The sequence below is a fragment of the Agelaius tricolor genome, unplaced genomic scaffold (genome assembly GCF_023055355.1).
Source record: "Agelaius tricolor isolate 1412-34295 unplaced genomic scaffold, bAgeTri1.0.p SCAF_1, whole genome shotgun sequence".
In the NCBI taxonomy this organism is placed as follows: domain Eukaryota; kingdom Metazoa; phylum Chordata; class Aves; order Passeriformes; family Icteridae; genus Agelaius; species Agelaius tricolor.
The window spans coordinates 69,631,633-69,648,422 of record NW_027269261.1 but is presented as its reverse complement, the minus strand read 5'-3'; the positions used below and the strand labels follow the sequence as shown (position 1 = coordinate 69,648,422).

General features: G+C 36.1%; 1 protein-coding gene across 1 annotated transcript in view; it reads right to left on the bottom strand.

The window, feature by feature from the left end:
* The window catches only part of CDK19 (cyclin dependent kinase 19), a 122,801-nt gene that overhangs the window by 62,261 nt on the left and 43,750 nt on the right, over nucleotides 1-16,790 (bottom strand). Inside the window, exons 3-4 of the mRNA XM_071438513.1 lie at nucleotides 13,611-13,721; nucleotides 3,310-3,450 (exon numbers count right to left, since the gene is read on the bottom strand). Of these exons, the coding sequence (XP_071294614.1) occupies nucleotides 3,310-3,450; nucleotides 13,611-13,721 (252 nt within the window). The remainder of the gene's footprint in view (nucleotides 1-3,309; nucleotides 3,451-13,610; nucleotides 13,722-16,790) is intronic.

Sequence of the window (16,790 nt, the reverse complement as noted above, 5' to 3'; positions counted from 1 at the left end):
GTTTTTAACTGAGAGAAATTAAGAGCTTAGCTTAAAAAAATACCTAGAAAGTAATTTAGCACCTTACAGATACTCTCAGAATACAAAAGCCAGACTCAAAATAACCCAAATACTACAAACAATTGAAAGATACACAACACTAAATTAGTTTCCAATTTCTTGAAGCATGAGGACAAGTCTATTTGATGTTTGCCTCAATTTGAGCACTTTCCTTAAACTGAACTTGCATTGGCCATCTTAAACTGCTCTAAGTCTTGCATTACAAAGTCTCACCAATTTAATCTTATAAGAACACTTGCATTCCCTCCTAAGAATCAAAATAGTGCATTTTAACAATAAAATAACCAGATCTAATGGCAGGTGATGCTGAATGGCCTCTGTTGAGCTTTCTGCCACCACCTCCTGCCTCACGCTGCCTCTGCGCCAGCTCCTGCACACCCAGCTAAGCCGCCAGTGAGGTCCCTCTGGGACCTAACCCAGCAGAAAACAAGCTCTGCAGGTGAAAAGCTTTCTGTGACACTTGGTGTGGGTTTAATTCCCTGAATGAGCTCACCAGGAGCCAGGTGAGTGTCCCCTGCCAGGCAGTGAAGAGGGAAAGGAGATTGCGTCCTTGTGGTAACAGCCATCCATGAACTCAGCCCAAGGAAAGGACATGGCAGGTTCACATTGTTCACCACTTTTATCACCTTGTCATGCACTTGCTGACTACAGCTGACCTTAAAAATTATTTAACTAAAAGTATCTTAGTAATTCTAAGGTTTTTAAGCAATGAATTTGGTATTCCAGCTTCTTTAAAAACCTCTTTGATTTAAGGCAGTAGTAAATTAAGATTTAAACAATATTCTTCAAATACCTCTAAGGAAATACTTAACCTCCCAGGTTTCTGGTTTTTCACAACAACATTTGTTAAATAAATTACAGAGGTCATCTCCATGGGTCAGGAGAATTTGACTAATATTATGATAAATATTCTCAGAGAATCTAATTTTATTGAGCAATGAAATAAACATAACATGACTTTTATGGATGTCACCATTTTTGGTCTTCATCCAAATACAGGTTAAAAATAGTAAGAACAGAGTTATATTAAACCAAGAAAGTACAAGGTGTTTTGATGCAAAACTTGGTTTACAAAAAAATAGAAAAATATTTTTTCCAGCAGCTGTAAATTCAAACAGTTAAGACAAAACCACCAGAAAAACTGTTCCACATCTTAAGAAGACACTGAGGAGCTGGTATTTGTGTATTATGCAAGAAACTGATGCCAGTGAAACTGTATCTGAGTATCATTCTTAGTAGCAAAAAATTACAAGCACGAGCATACAAATAAAAATTACAGATAAATAAAAATCTTGGTTAATCCAGGATTTAAACTGGTTGCTAGTTATATTAACCTCTAATTTCAAGTACAGACACAAAGACACATCCAGAATAACATTCTTTTTCTTACCATGGTCAAGATATAACTATTTGACATACCTGAATTCTTCAGAAATCCAGGAAAAAAATTTAAAGGCAAAGGATTCTGATTATACTTTTAAATCATTAGCGTGTCAAAGCAATTTTTGAAATGGTTTCCTTTGTCTTACTGAGGCATCCTAGAACCCATCAGTTTACATTTATCTGCAGACCAAGAACACACTAAGACTTCACAAATTACTATTCTTCTCCCTTCTCAATAATGCTAACATGATTCAAGCACTATCATTTCAGAACCAAATAATACAGTCTTTTTCACAATAGAAACCATCATCTCCCAACATTCCAAAAGAAAAGACAAAGACATTAGACAACAGCTTTGCTGCAAGTCATCAGCAACAGGTAAGAACTGCAAAGCAGCAGCACCAGTCACGCAAAACACCTGGTGCTGCAGGCTGAAAACAACAACACCAGCAAGAAAGTTCTCAAGGCTATTTGTTGTTATTATCTTAGATACCATCTCGTATTTCCTATCAAAATAATGAGTGTATGGATGGCATTTAAGTGTCTATGTACTTAACAGTTCCATGAAGAGGTGTGTCTCCCTTAGAGCTGGATATAGACTTTCCAGGTGTTACTTCTCAAGCTGGACCTAATCACAGCTGAGCACTCTGCCAAAGCAGCACCTGACTCTTTAGGAAAGTAGTAATTGTAACATGAAAATCAGAGTTGTACATGCTTCCTGTTTTTGGTCCTGGCTACTATTCCAAAGGCAAACCACACCCCCTATCCCTCCCCAAATATACTAACATCTGGAATTTCACAGAAAAAACAATGATAAACAACCAAGGAACAGAGTTTAAAAAAAAAAAAAGTTCCATAATGAAAACTGAAACCCGCTCTGGCCACTGTTGTTAGTTATTACAAAAAATTTAAATAAAATTCAGTTCAGAAAATGTTTGTGACTTGTATTGCAGGCCTGCCTTACTTTTTACTTATTATTAAAAAAAAAAATTTGGTCCACAACCGAAGATTAATCAAGGTCCCTACTTACTATTAAAAACTCAAGAACAATTAGTGATTAAGTTTCTGGACAGACAGCCCTATTTTGACATGCTGGGGCAATTATGAAAAACCAAAAATAACCAAAATAAAAGCAGTGACTTTATACACAGATTACCATACCTAAGAGCATTGTTTGGCATATTAACCATCGCATTGCTTCATGCCAAACATTCTAGTTAGAATGCAAGAGGAAGAACACCTGTATTAGAATTCTTTTCATAAACCACAGTAGCACTTCAAGTAATTATGAGGAGCGATGGAAAACTTTAAAAGAGAACTAAAACAAGGCAACTGGCTGCCCTTGTAATCTGTAATCAACTTCAAGAGCTACTCCAGGTCATGAGAAATTTCAAGATGATAACTCTTTTATAGTTCTCTTCCCACGGTCAGAAAAAATACCACATGGAAAAGAAATACTCCATGAAAAAACTACTCTTTCACTAGCTTTTATGCTAAGTTGCACGTAAGCCAAACAATGTAAAAGGGTATCAATCACTCTATTTAGATGCCTTTTCAAAGTCATGTGAAAAGTTGTAAGAATGTTCACCCAACATGTATCAGCTGTCTCACGTACTGTTTCTGGATATTGATATCTGCAATCCCTTTACCGGATCTGGCATCATTGTCCGAGCTCAGATGACTCAGATAAAAACAATGTGAAAGCATAGTTTGTTTTCATGTTTAAAGTCACAACTGGGCTCCTGCAACAATAACAGGAAGAGCTGTAGGGATCGATACGCCAGATTACAAACAGGGGCTTTTCTTGTCCTCCCCAAGAACACGCACGTGCAACGCTCTGGGGCAGGTATCACATGCCACACTTACCAGGTCTCTGTGAAGCACCCAGTTTGCATGGAGGTAATGGATTCCATCGAGGATCTGGTAGAGGAGGGATTTAACCATAGATCTTGGCAACTGCATGGGCTTTTTATTTGCTTTTGAGGCACGGTGAAACTTGATAATATGCTAGAAATAAAACAAGTAGAACACGAAGAAAGTTAGGTGATAGATAGGTGAGAAGGTTGGGTGTTTTGGGATATTTTAACTACTAACACTAAATAATGGAATGAGATACAAAGTTGAACTTTGGAATTAAAGTAATAGTGATGCACTCACAATTCGCTTAAAATTGTTTTTATTCTCTGAATTGCTTCAAAGAACAGCCTTGAAGTTTTTGTGAATATCTAAATACTGGCTACTTACCTCCAGTAAAGGGTCTTAGACATTCTCCTTCCTCCCTTCTCCCTATATGGCATCCTCTTACCCTTGGCAGCTAGACCAGAACCTTTCAAACCAGGAGTATCTACCAGTAGGAGGACCACACTCTTTGCTTTCATAGAGACTTTCCCTCCTCCTCTTCAAAAACACCCAGGCTAGCATAGTTGCAACTACTATTCCTCCCAAAATCAGGATCCCAGTAGACAGATTAAATAAATATTTTAATAAATATTTGAAGGGGGAAAGTATAACTCCTAAAACCCCACACCACAGCATTTGAGTGAGATCATGTTCAAACATCTAAAAATGGTTATCTTCTTGCTCCCAATTTATGGCTGCATACTTCACTGATGATAACAAGCTGGTGGCTCTTTGATTACAGAAGTCAGTCTGCCCACTAGAGGACAAACACCACTTGAAAACAGAGAATGCAGTAAAGAACCCCAGTATTAGTTGAAGGAATAAAAAAAAAAAAAATTGAAAGATTGCTTAGAGATCATTAAATAGTCACAAACTAATTAATTCTAAGATCAATGTGGAGATGATGGGTTAGGTCTGGTTTTGCTACAAAGTACAAGAAATAAACTAGAGTCAGGCCATTCTACCTTTTCAATCCTCAGAAAGATGGGGCTATGCAGGGCACAAATCCAATCTTAATATATGGTCATTCAGCAAATGACTAAATATGTTCATTCAGATGGGGGGGGGGAAATCTCCTTTTTGAAGGCAATTCAATGAAACACCTCAAATAACAAAATAGTTTTCAATTATGTGTCTTTTGAAAGGTGGAAATGATAAAGGCAGTTTGCATTTTTACTGAAAACAATACAAAATGCAAGAGCAGGACTATTAATTACCCAATTTTTAAAATAGGATTTGTCTAGCTGAAGATCTTCTCCCTTCCCAAGTTAAAGAGGTAACCAAAGGCTGTGTTTTAATTAGACCACTGCTCTCTCCTCCACCAATCCCACTCCCCACCCAGTTTGTCACTACTGCTCCCAATGACAATGGTAATGAGTTAATGTTTACTCATGGTAAATGCTACCTCTGGCTGTCACCAGTATTTTAGCCACTGTCAAACTGTACTTAGCAAAAGTGTAAACAGTAGTGTTTAAAGAGAAGTAAGAAAGGCAGAAAACACCAAATTAATCCAAATAGCCTGCTTACTCCCTACCAACAATGTTCCCACAGAGCCTTCCACCAGTAAATGTAAAGTATTCATGGCTGTGTACTAAAAAGCAGTAGAAATTTACAGGATTGTCAGTTTTTAATATATTCATGAGGATCAATAAACAAGACAAGCTCTTAGTACCTGATCCTTAGTTGTGCAATCACTCTGGAAACTATATTGAAATGCTTTAATGCTTTCTTTATTTCCTTAGAAAATTTTTTCTTGTGATGTCACAAGAAGATTCAGTCTCTACCTCAACTAGGAGTCCCTAGTACTACACAATGCTCACCAGATAGCAACCTTCATGTGTAATTACAATATGATTTATAAAGCAGGAATGATACCATAAACTCACAAATTAGTATATTTATTAATGCAGAAAATGACAAAGGAAAAATACAGAGGAACCAACAGGCAAAGGTCATACTCAGAGGCCTATAAATCCAGTCCTGCCCTATTTCAAGGTGCACATAATCACTAGAAGGGATTGCTACACCCATCTAAAAATCATCTACTACCCACACAAAACATTAGTCCTTAGGCACAGAGAAAATGAAGGAGTCTCATGAGACAGAAGAGGACACAATTAACCCCAGATGTGTTGCAGAGGAACAACACATCTGCCTCTGGCTCTGCCTCAGCTGCTCTGGTACCTCTGGAAGTGGGGAGTGAGACAGCACCAGGTTGATGCCATTGGATTTCTGTCCCTGCCCCCCCCATGTGGCTCCCAGTTAGAAAGGTTAAGGAAACAAGGTCCTTTCTTGAAAGGGTTATTGAATTGCAGAAGTGAATAAAAATGGATAGTTTTGCTAGAAGCAAGCAATATCACCACTAGGTAAAATCCAATTTCCTGCAAAAGCAAATAAAACCTGTTGTTGCCAGCTTACTCTATGGAAGTTTATATCCAAAAGATCACAATCATCACAGTTTAGAACTGAACAAAAGCTAAAAATATACTGCAGGGCCAAGTAGTGTAGGGAACTGAAAAGCTAGATCTGCCCCATGACATTGGAATGAGTCTACAGTGTTTGTGACCAAGCCCTACACTGAAAAAATGCCTAAAAAATAGTTCATCCAGTTTCTTGTAAGCAACTAGCCATATGAAGAAAGAACAATGCACCCAACGAACACTAAACACCAATTTTAATGGCAGCATCCATCTAAGAAATAGAAGAGCAAACAGACCCTGCTTCAATTACAGCACATAACAGCCAGAACCTGAGACCTAATAAAGGCATGGAATAATTTACAGGAACTACAGCCTGCATTTCCCATTTCCCAGAAAACTGAATTAACTACTAGACTTCAAAACTACACTTCTCTCATTCAATATACCTTTTTGCTGAATAGCACAAAATTAAGACTGTCCTGTGAGTTAAGTATAAATCTGAACCATGACAGGTATGAAGCATGTTGTGCCTCTCTCTCTCTCTCTAGGAAGCATGCAGTGCACTTGGACACTGCAGCTTGTAACCTTTAGGTATACTCAAGTTCTCTGCTGAATCTTACCACTAATGAATAGCCATTAAGGACAAAACATGAGGACTTCCACAATCCAGGCAAGTCAGAGACATGTTTGTAACAAAACAATAAGCAGAGCTTCAAAAAGCTTCAGTATTCCCCATGTCTTTTTTTCAGTGCACCTCCTTAAAGATAACTCACATATCCTGACAGATCACTTGGCCAAAAAGGCTGGAAAGCACCCAGCAACATTGGGCAAAATTAATGAGGAAAGTTATTGTCAATCCACACTATACCATGTTGCATGCTACAGAACAGAAACCCATCCACAATGTTATGCAGACATAAATTCATTTTAATTACTTCATTAGAACACTGCAAGCTCTCTTCTAATATACTTAAAATCTTTCAAAACAAAAGAAAAACATATGACATAAGAGGTAAATGTAACTCCAAGCAATATTGAAATCTATTCAGCAGAAGCAGCCATTTTCCCTTTCTGTGCATCCATATTTCTGATTCCTAAATCTTAAAAACATGCTTCCACTGACTGGAGTCCAAAAATGGTGTGAGCCAATTAGGTATTCACTATTAAATATAATGTAAAAATTTTTCTATTGCTTGTACAAATTTTGGTTTTAATTTAAACAAGACAGCAACTTTGTAGAAATGATTTTAAGTCCTTATTCTAAATTAAATCAATACTTCACTGACCAACATTAAAGTACACATTCAACAGAAGCCTAAGAAAGCAAGGAAGGTTTAATTTGCTGCTTGCAATATCTGGGACTATTGGTTTTACTTACTAACTGCTATTCCCAATTTTCAACTTTAAAAAATGTAATAAAATTGCAACAAAAACTGGACAAACCACATTATTTCAGTAAGATGATTTTAGCTCTTGCAAAGGCAAGACCATATAAATGATAAAAAATGAAGAGGAGAAACAGAGCTAGACATTTGGAAATAAACAATATTCAATCTAGGAGTTTGACTGCCTTCTATGTTACCTAGTGCATTGAAATTGCTTTGAAAGCTGGCTGGTGAAGAACTATGTGCATTTTCTAAATTCTCCACCACAAACAAGGCAAACATAATGCATAACAACACAGAGCAAATTCAAATCCCTAGGATTTACCTAGCAGTTAAGTGAGCATTCAATAAGATCCTAATTTTAGTCTGCTTCCAAGTCTGTCTATGTTTGTGTCATCCCATTCCCAATTCCAAGAACTGCTGTTCAGTGTGACAGAGGTTAAAACAAGCAAACAAACAAGTTGGACCTAGAAACTCTTCACAAAACTAGGAAGCCAGCTAACAGAGGGATGTCATGCATGTCTGACTAAATGAAGTTACAGTGAATTCCCACCTCAACATACATGAGATAATCCATAGATACAAGCCTCTAGGAAACCTGACTACTTGAGTTCTACTGCTTAAGGCAAAGCTTGCTGAAAATTACATGCATCTCCTTCAAACTGAAATGCAACCGTGCCAATGCAGATGCCTCTCCCTGCTGAAGCAAACTGCTTGTGCTCCCACGCTTCAGCAAAAACTCTGCATTCTATCCAATCCCTAATCCAGCCTTTGAGAACAAAACAGAATTATGTCAATGTGCCAATCAAAAGTAAAGTTACGTTTTAATATTGAGGACAGGGAAGCATGGATACATGTAAAATCTGTACTAAGGCCAAGAGGATTTATTTTATACGACTTCCAGTCTCATTTTTAACACAAAACCACCTCAAAATACTACATTTACTTTAAATGTAAAGCATTCAAAAAGGGTATGAAAGAACAAATCAAAATCTTAAGGTGGCGTAAAAACTAACCATGCATTTTTTCCATGATTTTCAAAAAGAGAGAGCAAAACACCCAATGTTTCAAAAATAAAGCATAGTTTGATATGCCTACACTTACGATTCATTTCAGACATCAGAGTTTTTTAGAAAGTAACAAAATTCTGTCAATGTACTTATCACAAGTAAAATAAAATCAAAACAGAAGTGGATAGAAGTACCTCTAGAGCAACCACTTTAGTTTCCAATTTTGGAAACATCACAGCAATTAACATTAACTGTCCTTCAAAAGAGAAGGGGAAAAAAGCATGCTTGTTCCCTCTAAATGCTGCCAGTGCATGGCTATCATCAGTATCTTCTTTAAAATGACATTAACCAAACTGCCTAATGAAAGGCCCTATTGCAAGTGACAAGGGGTGAACGTTTTTAGTAACAAGGAAAGGAACTTTAATACATCAACTTTTGCCTATGCCAGCTTGCTTTAAATATCTAAGTTTTGAGACACAGATCAAACACATCCCAACAAATAGATCCCATATAATTTTTCTAAGTTTTGCCTGCATCTTTCTACGTCTTATAGTATCTTTCAGCCCTAAATATTGCAAAATAACTTCATACAATGTTAAGAAAAATCATCAGAATTCAGCTACCCTTTCAGTACACATAAAAGTGAAATACACCACTCTGTTCACTTGAGTTTTTCACACACTTATGCTTTTGAACCTTGCCTTTGTTTTGAGGCCTGCTCCTACCTGTTGTTTCCTCCACTTCTCATGCTTTGTGGTGCAGAAAATGAGTCCATATAAACTACCCTCAAATTCATAAAAGTCTTTGTCATATTCTCAAAACATACACTTGCAGAAAAAGCAAGTGTATGTTTTGAGAATATGACAAAGAGCTATGGTCAAGGAATGGCACTGCTCTGCAAGAAATTCAACCATGACTTTGATGGTCAAAAAACCCCATCCATTTCACTTGGAAGGAATCAATCATGACATAAAGACCTATGCCAGCCCATTCCCTTGTGTCTCCACAAACCTTATATTCTTCTTCCAGCCTATACTCATACATATGTATATAAGAGAGAAGACTGCAGGAAAAACTGCATGAAAAACCACCTGGCAAAATCACCTGAATTACACCAGAAGTGTATACATGGCTTAGAAAATCAAAATATTAAAAAACACGTTACATTGAGAAAAGTATTTTTATGTATATAAAGATATTTGTCATCAACTAGCATCTGAATTATGTGTATGATTTAGAGCTAAACTGAAGCCTGTTGAAGAAAGAATTCTAACTGATTATACCATATTTAAGGAATATGTTAAAACTCAGCTGTTAGACAACGTTCATGGAATTGAACAAATGTACAGGTTTATTGTACACATCAGTATGCAACACTCTCCCAATTTATCATAAAAGATTATTCAAAATGTTGTTAGCTGAAATAAAGTACATTTATTGGTAGACAGAGCATCAAGTAGTGCTATGAAATTCACATGTAGGAAGAAGAGTTTCTCCTTTCCATTATTTGATGATTATTTTTAGGTACTCATGACTGGGCTAAAAATCTCTACCCTACATTTTTTAAAAGCAGAACATGTACATAACAAGTAATTCGTATAAAACAAAGCAAGTCTTGCCCATATATTTTTATTATTATCAACAATAATTCCAAGATTAATTTTACTCCATTTCTCAGTAGCATTTGTTGGCAAGGATTTAGTTGTTAGAGATCACTGGAACATAATAGTAAGAGAGAAACATTCAACCAAACATAAAAAATGCACAGATCATGGTTTAACTGGTCTGGGATACTGAATGTATCATCACATTCAATATTACCAAATCATAGTTAATTATTTATGTACTTACTTATTAAGAACCAGAAGTGGTTTTTGTTGCTATAAAACACATTTAACACATTTTTACTATGATAAAAATGTCACCCTTTTTCAGAATGAGATCAAACCCATCCAGAAGCTTCTTATTTAAATTACAACATATATTTCCAGAAAAGGGGATTGTAAAAATTTGACTTTATATAGACATACTAAACGAGTCTGGGAATTAACTCGGTACCATAACTAGGAAAAGGTATATAGATAACCTGTCAATGCAAAAAGTTTTTTTTAATTATAATAAAAATGTTGGTTAGAATAAAAAAATCCTGCTTAAAGTATAGAGACTATGAAATTGAAGTCATCAAATGTGTGTTCATCTGTGCTACTAAAAACATGTGCTTTAGCAAATACTTTCAATATTAGAAATCTGCTTTTAAAGGGAACCAAAAAAAAAGTTCTAAATATTGTAACCTCTACAGTGGCTAAAAGTAACTAGGTTGACAAAAAAACTTCATCTCCAGGACATTTGTATCAAACTTTTCCTGAAGCCCATTTTAGTAATCATCATGCATTTAAAACATTTGATATAAATTTGAATAATGTCTTTAAATGCACTAGCTTTATGCAGGAAGTTCTGGACAGCGGTATACTGTCTAGAAGTATAAGACTAGAGTGATAAAGAATATTCATCAAAGTTCAATAAAAAAAGAAGTTATTCTTTTGCTGATAAGACAACAGGAATTCTGGCATTGAAAACAAATTCTGACCTTTAAAAATAAAAAGTTAACATCCTACAGCCTGAGAACTTTACCAGTTTTCTTTGGCAGAGACAAATAGCGAAGAAAAATCATAGCGTTGTGTATTACACTAAGAATTCTGGTAATCAAAGGAAACTAGTTATAAATCAATTTGTCAAAAGAATTCCTATAGTCTTAGATAGTCTGCATGGTAATCTCATGGTTTTGTGCTGTTTTGTATAATGTAACTTGAGAGATAAGAAGAGAAAGTATCTTTGATAGGATTAGTTATTAAAACTGATTACTATCTTTATAGTTAAGAACAGCATAATCAGTGTTCCCCAATACTTGCCTAAAGCAGTTCAAACTAGCAAAGTTTCTACATTCCTTGGTAATGGTATCAGTAGAAGTTACAGACCATTATTAATATAAAATTTCATATCTGAGCAGTTTCATCCTTGGGAATTAAATGAGAAGTAAAAAAAAAAGTTCTTGCTCACCATGGAAGAACTTTTTAATAAGTTTAATTAGCACCAACCCTTTAGAACAGGACATTTTTTTTCAGTACTAGAAAATTAACAGAATAGCATAGCATCTGATATAGTTGATTCATCTCTTGCCAAATGTTTCCAGTACAGAAGCTGAAAAATATAATGATTTTAATTAATCTAGTGATTGAATGTGATGAGCATTTATTCTTCTCACTGAAGCCAATAGGTGTTACTAAAAGCTGGACAGCTTTGAACAGAAACAGTTTCCATACTTATTTTGTTAAGTAACTCTAAGCTACCTACATTTGAAAACATTTGTCTCTGGAAAACTACATGTCTCTAGTGACAGCACACCTTCCATTCCAAAACTTAAATCTTCATAAACTGATATATCTGTGATAAATAGACTTATTTTGTCTTTATGTAGTGCTGGCAAAGCACATGGTGCTAAGCAATTTTAAAAAACAGTGCTAAATCCCTACTAAAATTTCTACCCCAGAGAGTTGAAAGGGCACAAGCTGTAAAGCACAGGAAATGCAAAACACAACACAACACAGACAGAATGACAAGTGGTTGGTATTACTGAAATGCGTTACAAAATAAGTGGATTTTCAGGAGGTTTTTGAAGGAGGATAGTGAAGGATCTTTACGTACGTTAATTGGGAGGCTGTTCCATGTGTAGGAGGCAGCGTGGAAAAAGACACAAAGTTGGGAGTGAGCAAAACAGACAAAAGGGGAATTAAGAGCGATGCTTGGGAAGTGCTGACAGTAAAGGAAATGAGGACCAAGGTTAAGCCAGAACCAAGAGTGCCTTGAACATGGCAAACTTTATGCAAGGGAGGAAAAAATTCCTGGCAAAGGCTTAAGAAGCAAGGAAACATGGGCAATTATACAGGAAAGGAGAAATGACTTGTGTAGCATGTCCCATAGAAGAAAAATAAAAACAAACGAGTTAGGAAGTGGGAGACCAGTTCATATCAAGTACCTCATTGTAACAAACATTTCAGTCTTCAATAATAGAAAATAATTAACTTCACTGAGATTATATCCAATACCCAGCCATATGGGAGGGGTGGCAAGAACATCAAACTGCAATGATTCTTCTTCTAAAGCTGTTAAATGATGTGAAAAATTACTAGGTAGTGCAAAAACCACACGCCCAAAGTAAAATCAAAAGGAAAAGGTTAGGAAAAAAGGTGGCAATAAATGCAGCAGTAAAATGTGTTTGCTATAACTGTTCCATAAAATGAGTAAACTCATTTAATGCAGAAATAAAGTCTGTCATACAGAGATTTAGCTGATGCACTTCTCTTCATCATCACTACCACCAGTTATGTGAAATACACAAACTCACAATGTCCACTGAACTTTGATGAACAAAACTTGCAAAATACAAACCTGCTAGCCCATAAGAGAAATAAATTAAATAGTTCAAACATTTGAAGGGGAACAAATTACCATGATTTTACATTCTCTGAGACAGAAGTGTCTTTTTGAATGGCCTAAGTTTACTTTCTGTCCAATTAAAATCTTGGGTCATTTACAAGCTCAAGAGTGAAGAATGAAGAAATTGAGCAATGTCTCACTAACATTTGTAATAGCAACACCTGTATTACTGAAGCCTTCAAAAGTAATACTGGAATTCATATTACCACTTCCTCTCCTTGCCAGTATTTCAAAGGAATCATAAACATATTGGTTACACTTGGTGTTTGATATTTTTCAGATTTAAATACAAATCCAGGTTCAAGTAACTCACATCTTATCAACAGATGTGGAGCTTGAATATTTTCCAGTTCAAGTCCCAATGTCATTGATGTCCACCTCTACAACAGACTAAACCAAATCCTATCATATTTTGCTAGAAACTTAAAAACAAACATCTAAGTCTCTACTCCTCTTCCATATAATGAGTGTCCATCAATAGGCCCAATTGGCTTACTTGTTATTTTATTTCCACTCATACTGTCACAAATTGTCTGTTTAAAATATAGATGATTGAATGTCAGTCCCTTGCAGTCACTCTCAGTGAGAGGACTCATCAAAGCAGTCACTCTCCTTTGTTTCTTGCGTGTGTATGTGCAAAATGTCAGGGAAAAAAGTATTAAATACATTTCCAAACACAGTTTTAGAAGATCTCAATTTAGGAATGCTTTCTTTAACTCCAATTAAAGCTTGCAGAAGAATCCTTTTCACTTCAAAACCCAATCTGACTCCAAAAAAAAAAATCTATGTAGTCTTTGGCAGGCTTTAAAGTGTAAAAGTAACAGGATTATCAGTTAGACCCTTAATTACAGAGTAAGAAATTAATGCATCTCTGCCTATATGAAGGCACATCACACACACATCAGTTTGAACAAATTCTTATTGCACAATCTCAAATACTCAGGGAAATCTGTACTTACCCACAAATCATGCTCAGCATAATCAAACAGCAGCCAAACCTTTCTGTCACTGTGAGAAAGGAAAACCTTCTGCAATGCAATCACATTTGGGTGCTTCAACTCTCGTAAAAGCTGGAGAGAAACAGAGAAGCTCTTGTTACTTCTGTGCTGGTTAAGAAAAGCAAACACAGCAACAAAACCACCAAACAGGTCAAATAGCAAACAAGTAATCCTAAAACAGGCCCTAGAAGAAAAGACACCACAGATTCACCACATTATCTTCCAAGCATCAACATCAGGATACACACAGCCTCTGTGGCACAGGCTGCTGTTCTAACAGCACAGCTGCCCATCACTACCTACCCTTCTCTGTCCCACACTCAGCACAGAGCTGCCCATCCCACCTATTCATCCTGCTTGCCATCAGTATGTTTCTTAAAAAAAGTAATTACACACAAGTATAACTGTTTTCTTATCAAAGGTGAACATCAGGATTTGAGGATGCCAGAATGAAGCTTGGTCCAGTTCTTTGTCTGGACAACACAGTTCTTGATCACCACATAGTTATTTTATTATCAATAGTTTTCTTTTGCTTTGGATCCCTACCTCACTTGCCCTAAAGTTCACAGGTTGTTGTTCTCAGAAAACAGGGCATTTTCAAAGAAAAGTTTGCCAAAATGGGTTTACTACTGGTTGTTTCAACTATTATTCTGTAATCTGAAAATAATCCCATATTTATCAATTGCTTGAAAGACATTATTGATAGTTATTGAACTTATTGATAGTTATTGCTTGAAAGAAATTATTAATAGTTTTCTTATTGAAAGAAAACTAGGTCTCATCACTAATTAACATATTAAAGCAGGCACTGCTGCTGAAGTCATCCTTCTGCCAGATTAAACCAGGTTCAGGAGGAGTTGCGAAGCAGTACTCCCAAAAACATAATTTCTATGGAATCACTTCCCCCCCGCCCCCCCACTGTAGTCACCAGAATGATTTCTGTTTTATCTGGAAATTGCTTACATCTGCAGCACTAGTATATACATTGCCAAGAATCAATTTCTAATGGTAAATTGCAAATAGAGTACATTCCAAGGCACATTTGGGAGAAATGAGTCTTCTATTATTTCACCCTACAGAAAAAGTCTCAAGATGATTCTCAAGATGATTTTATTTTCCCTAAAATCAATGTTTTAGGGGAAATAAAATACTGATTAAAAATTATATTATCTTTTGACTATACAGATATCTGTCAAGACAAGAAATCTAAAGAATATCATAGCGCTTAAATGTATTCCACTTTTCCAGCAAATGAAATAATTTAGATGCTTTTTTTTTTATCATGCAGGAAGTGTTTTCTTATTTTTCTTTCTTTCCCTAACCCTGACCCTCCTTTTCTGCATGCCAAACAAGCCCAGTTCCCTCAGCAGCTCCTTGTGAGACTTGCTCTTTGTTACATTCTGGCTGTCAAGGCTGCATGCCACAGCAGCCAGTGCTTCAGCAGCACGAGAGAGACCAAGGAAATGTTGGCTCTAGGAGTCCAACACACCACATCAAGAATGAGAGCTCTCTTCTAGCTATGCTAGACTTGCAGTGGTGCTCCACTACAACTACAGGAGGTCAAAAATGATAATATAAGGTACAAGGGATAAGCAGGAGCCACAAACACAAACTCTTGGTCAGATTTATGTTAAAAACCATCTCATCTAGAAACATGCTACTGCAGGAGAGAGGGTGACCACAAGGACTGAAGAGATGTAACTCTTATGGACATAAAGAGTGGAGCTAAGGGAAGTCATTCTAAAAGCACTGGAAAGATGTAATCAGAAAGGAATATTGGGCAGAACCAAATCCACAGCTGTGGAAATCAAAAGACAGCAAGTTTGAGACAAGTGTTGCAAAGACAAGCATCAATCTAAGCCTGAGACAAAAAGAAACGAGGAACTTGAGAAACTGTATTTTCATTACAGCAGACAGGTGGAAGCCAACAATGTGAAAATTTGGGTGACACAGTGAAGCTACTTATTTGCATCATGATTGAATCTACCACCTACCCTAACAACGTCTATTAGTGATGCACCTTTATGTGATATGATTGTTATGTCCATGCATCACCATAAACACCTTTGACAAATGTGCATTTCAGCCCTACCTAGAACTACATGGACAGCCCCAGGGATGTGGTAAATCACTGTCTATGGTTTTCCTGCTTTATAAACTTTAAACAGAACAGGTAAATGAAACATAATACCAATATTACTTTTTTAGGTCTTCTGCAGAAGTAAATCAGTTTGAAGATTTGGCTGACTTAAGTTTGAATTTAGAAGGAAGAAATTACTATATTGTCCTAGTAATTGAAAGACTCCAGTGTACTTGACATCTTCTATTACAAGATAGCAGCTGGAACATAAAAAGGGTCTGCAACTACTACAATTTATTAGTAAATGAACACAGCATCATATTTGAATAGTACTTTAACCTAATGTTCCTCTAAAATTTAAAATCCATCGTACCTAATTTGAGGTAAAATGCTACTAAAAATCTGTGTCTCAGTTACGATACATTCCCTTCTTGTAACACCACACAATGCAGTTTAGACAGAAAGACACTGGGAAGGACTTCATAGTGAATTATGAATATCTGTGCAACTTTGACTGACCTGTACAATGGCTTTCATCAAAACAGATTATAATGATTATTATTAAAAGTATTAACAAGAGAATTGTACAAGCATCTTTGTTTATCACCATTCTTAGCTGATGCCACAGCCTAAAGTTTAAAATTATGCTTTTGGATAGCCCAAATAGCATGGAACAGCTCTAGGATTTCCAAATGGTATCTGCTATATACAGAATTGCTAGTAATTTCTTCAACTGTCCGATGAATAATAAGTTCTCCACAATGCACACTGTGAGAATTTCCCTCACAAGTCAATGTCTCTTATAGCAGCAGAAGGTGATAATGTGAAAATCTCTGATGCCTGAAAAAAAGTTAAGTTGGCAACAGTATTGGTATAGAAGCTTGAAGCCTTGGAAATGTAAAATGTCAGTAGTCATGCTGAGGTAGACTTTGCATAAAAAATCCAAGTAAAGAGTAAAGGTTGTCTAGTCAGAGGAGGAGCACAAGAGAGTATACAAGATTAAGCAAGTCAAAGTGGGATATCATAAAACAAAGAAAAAAAATCTGTTATTTTTACCTCAG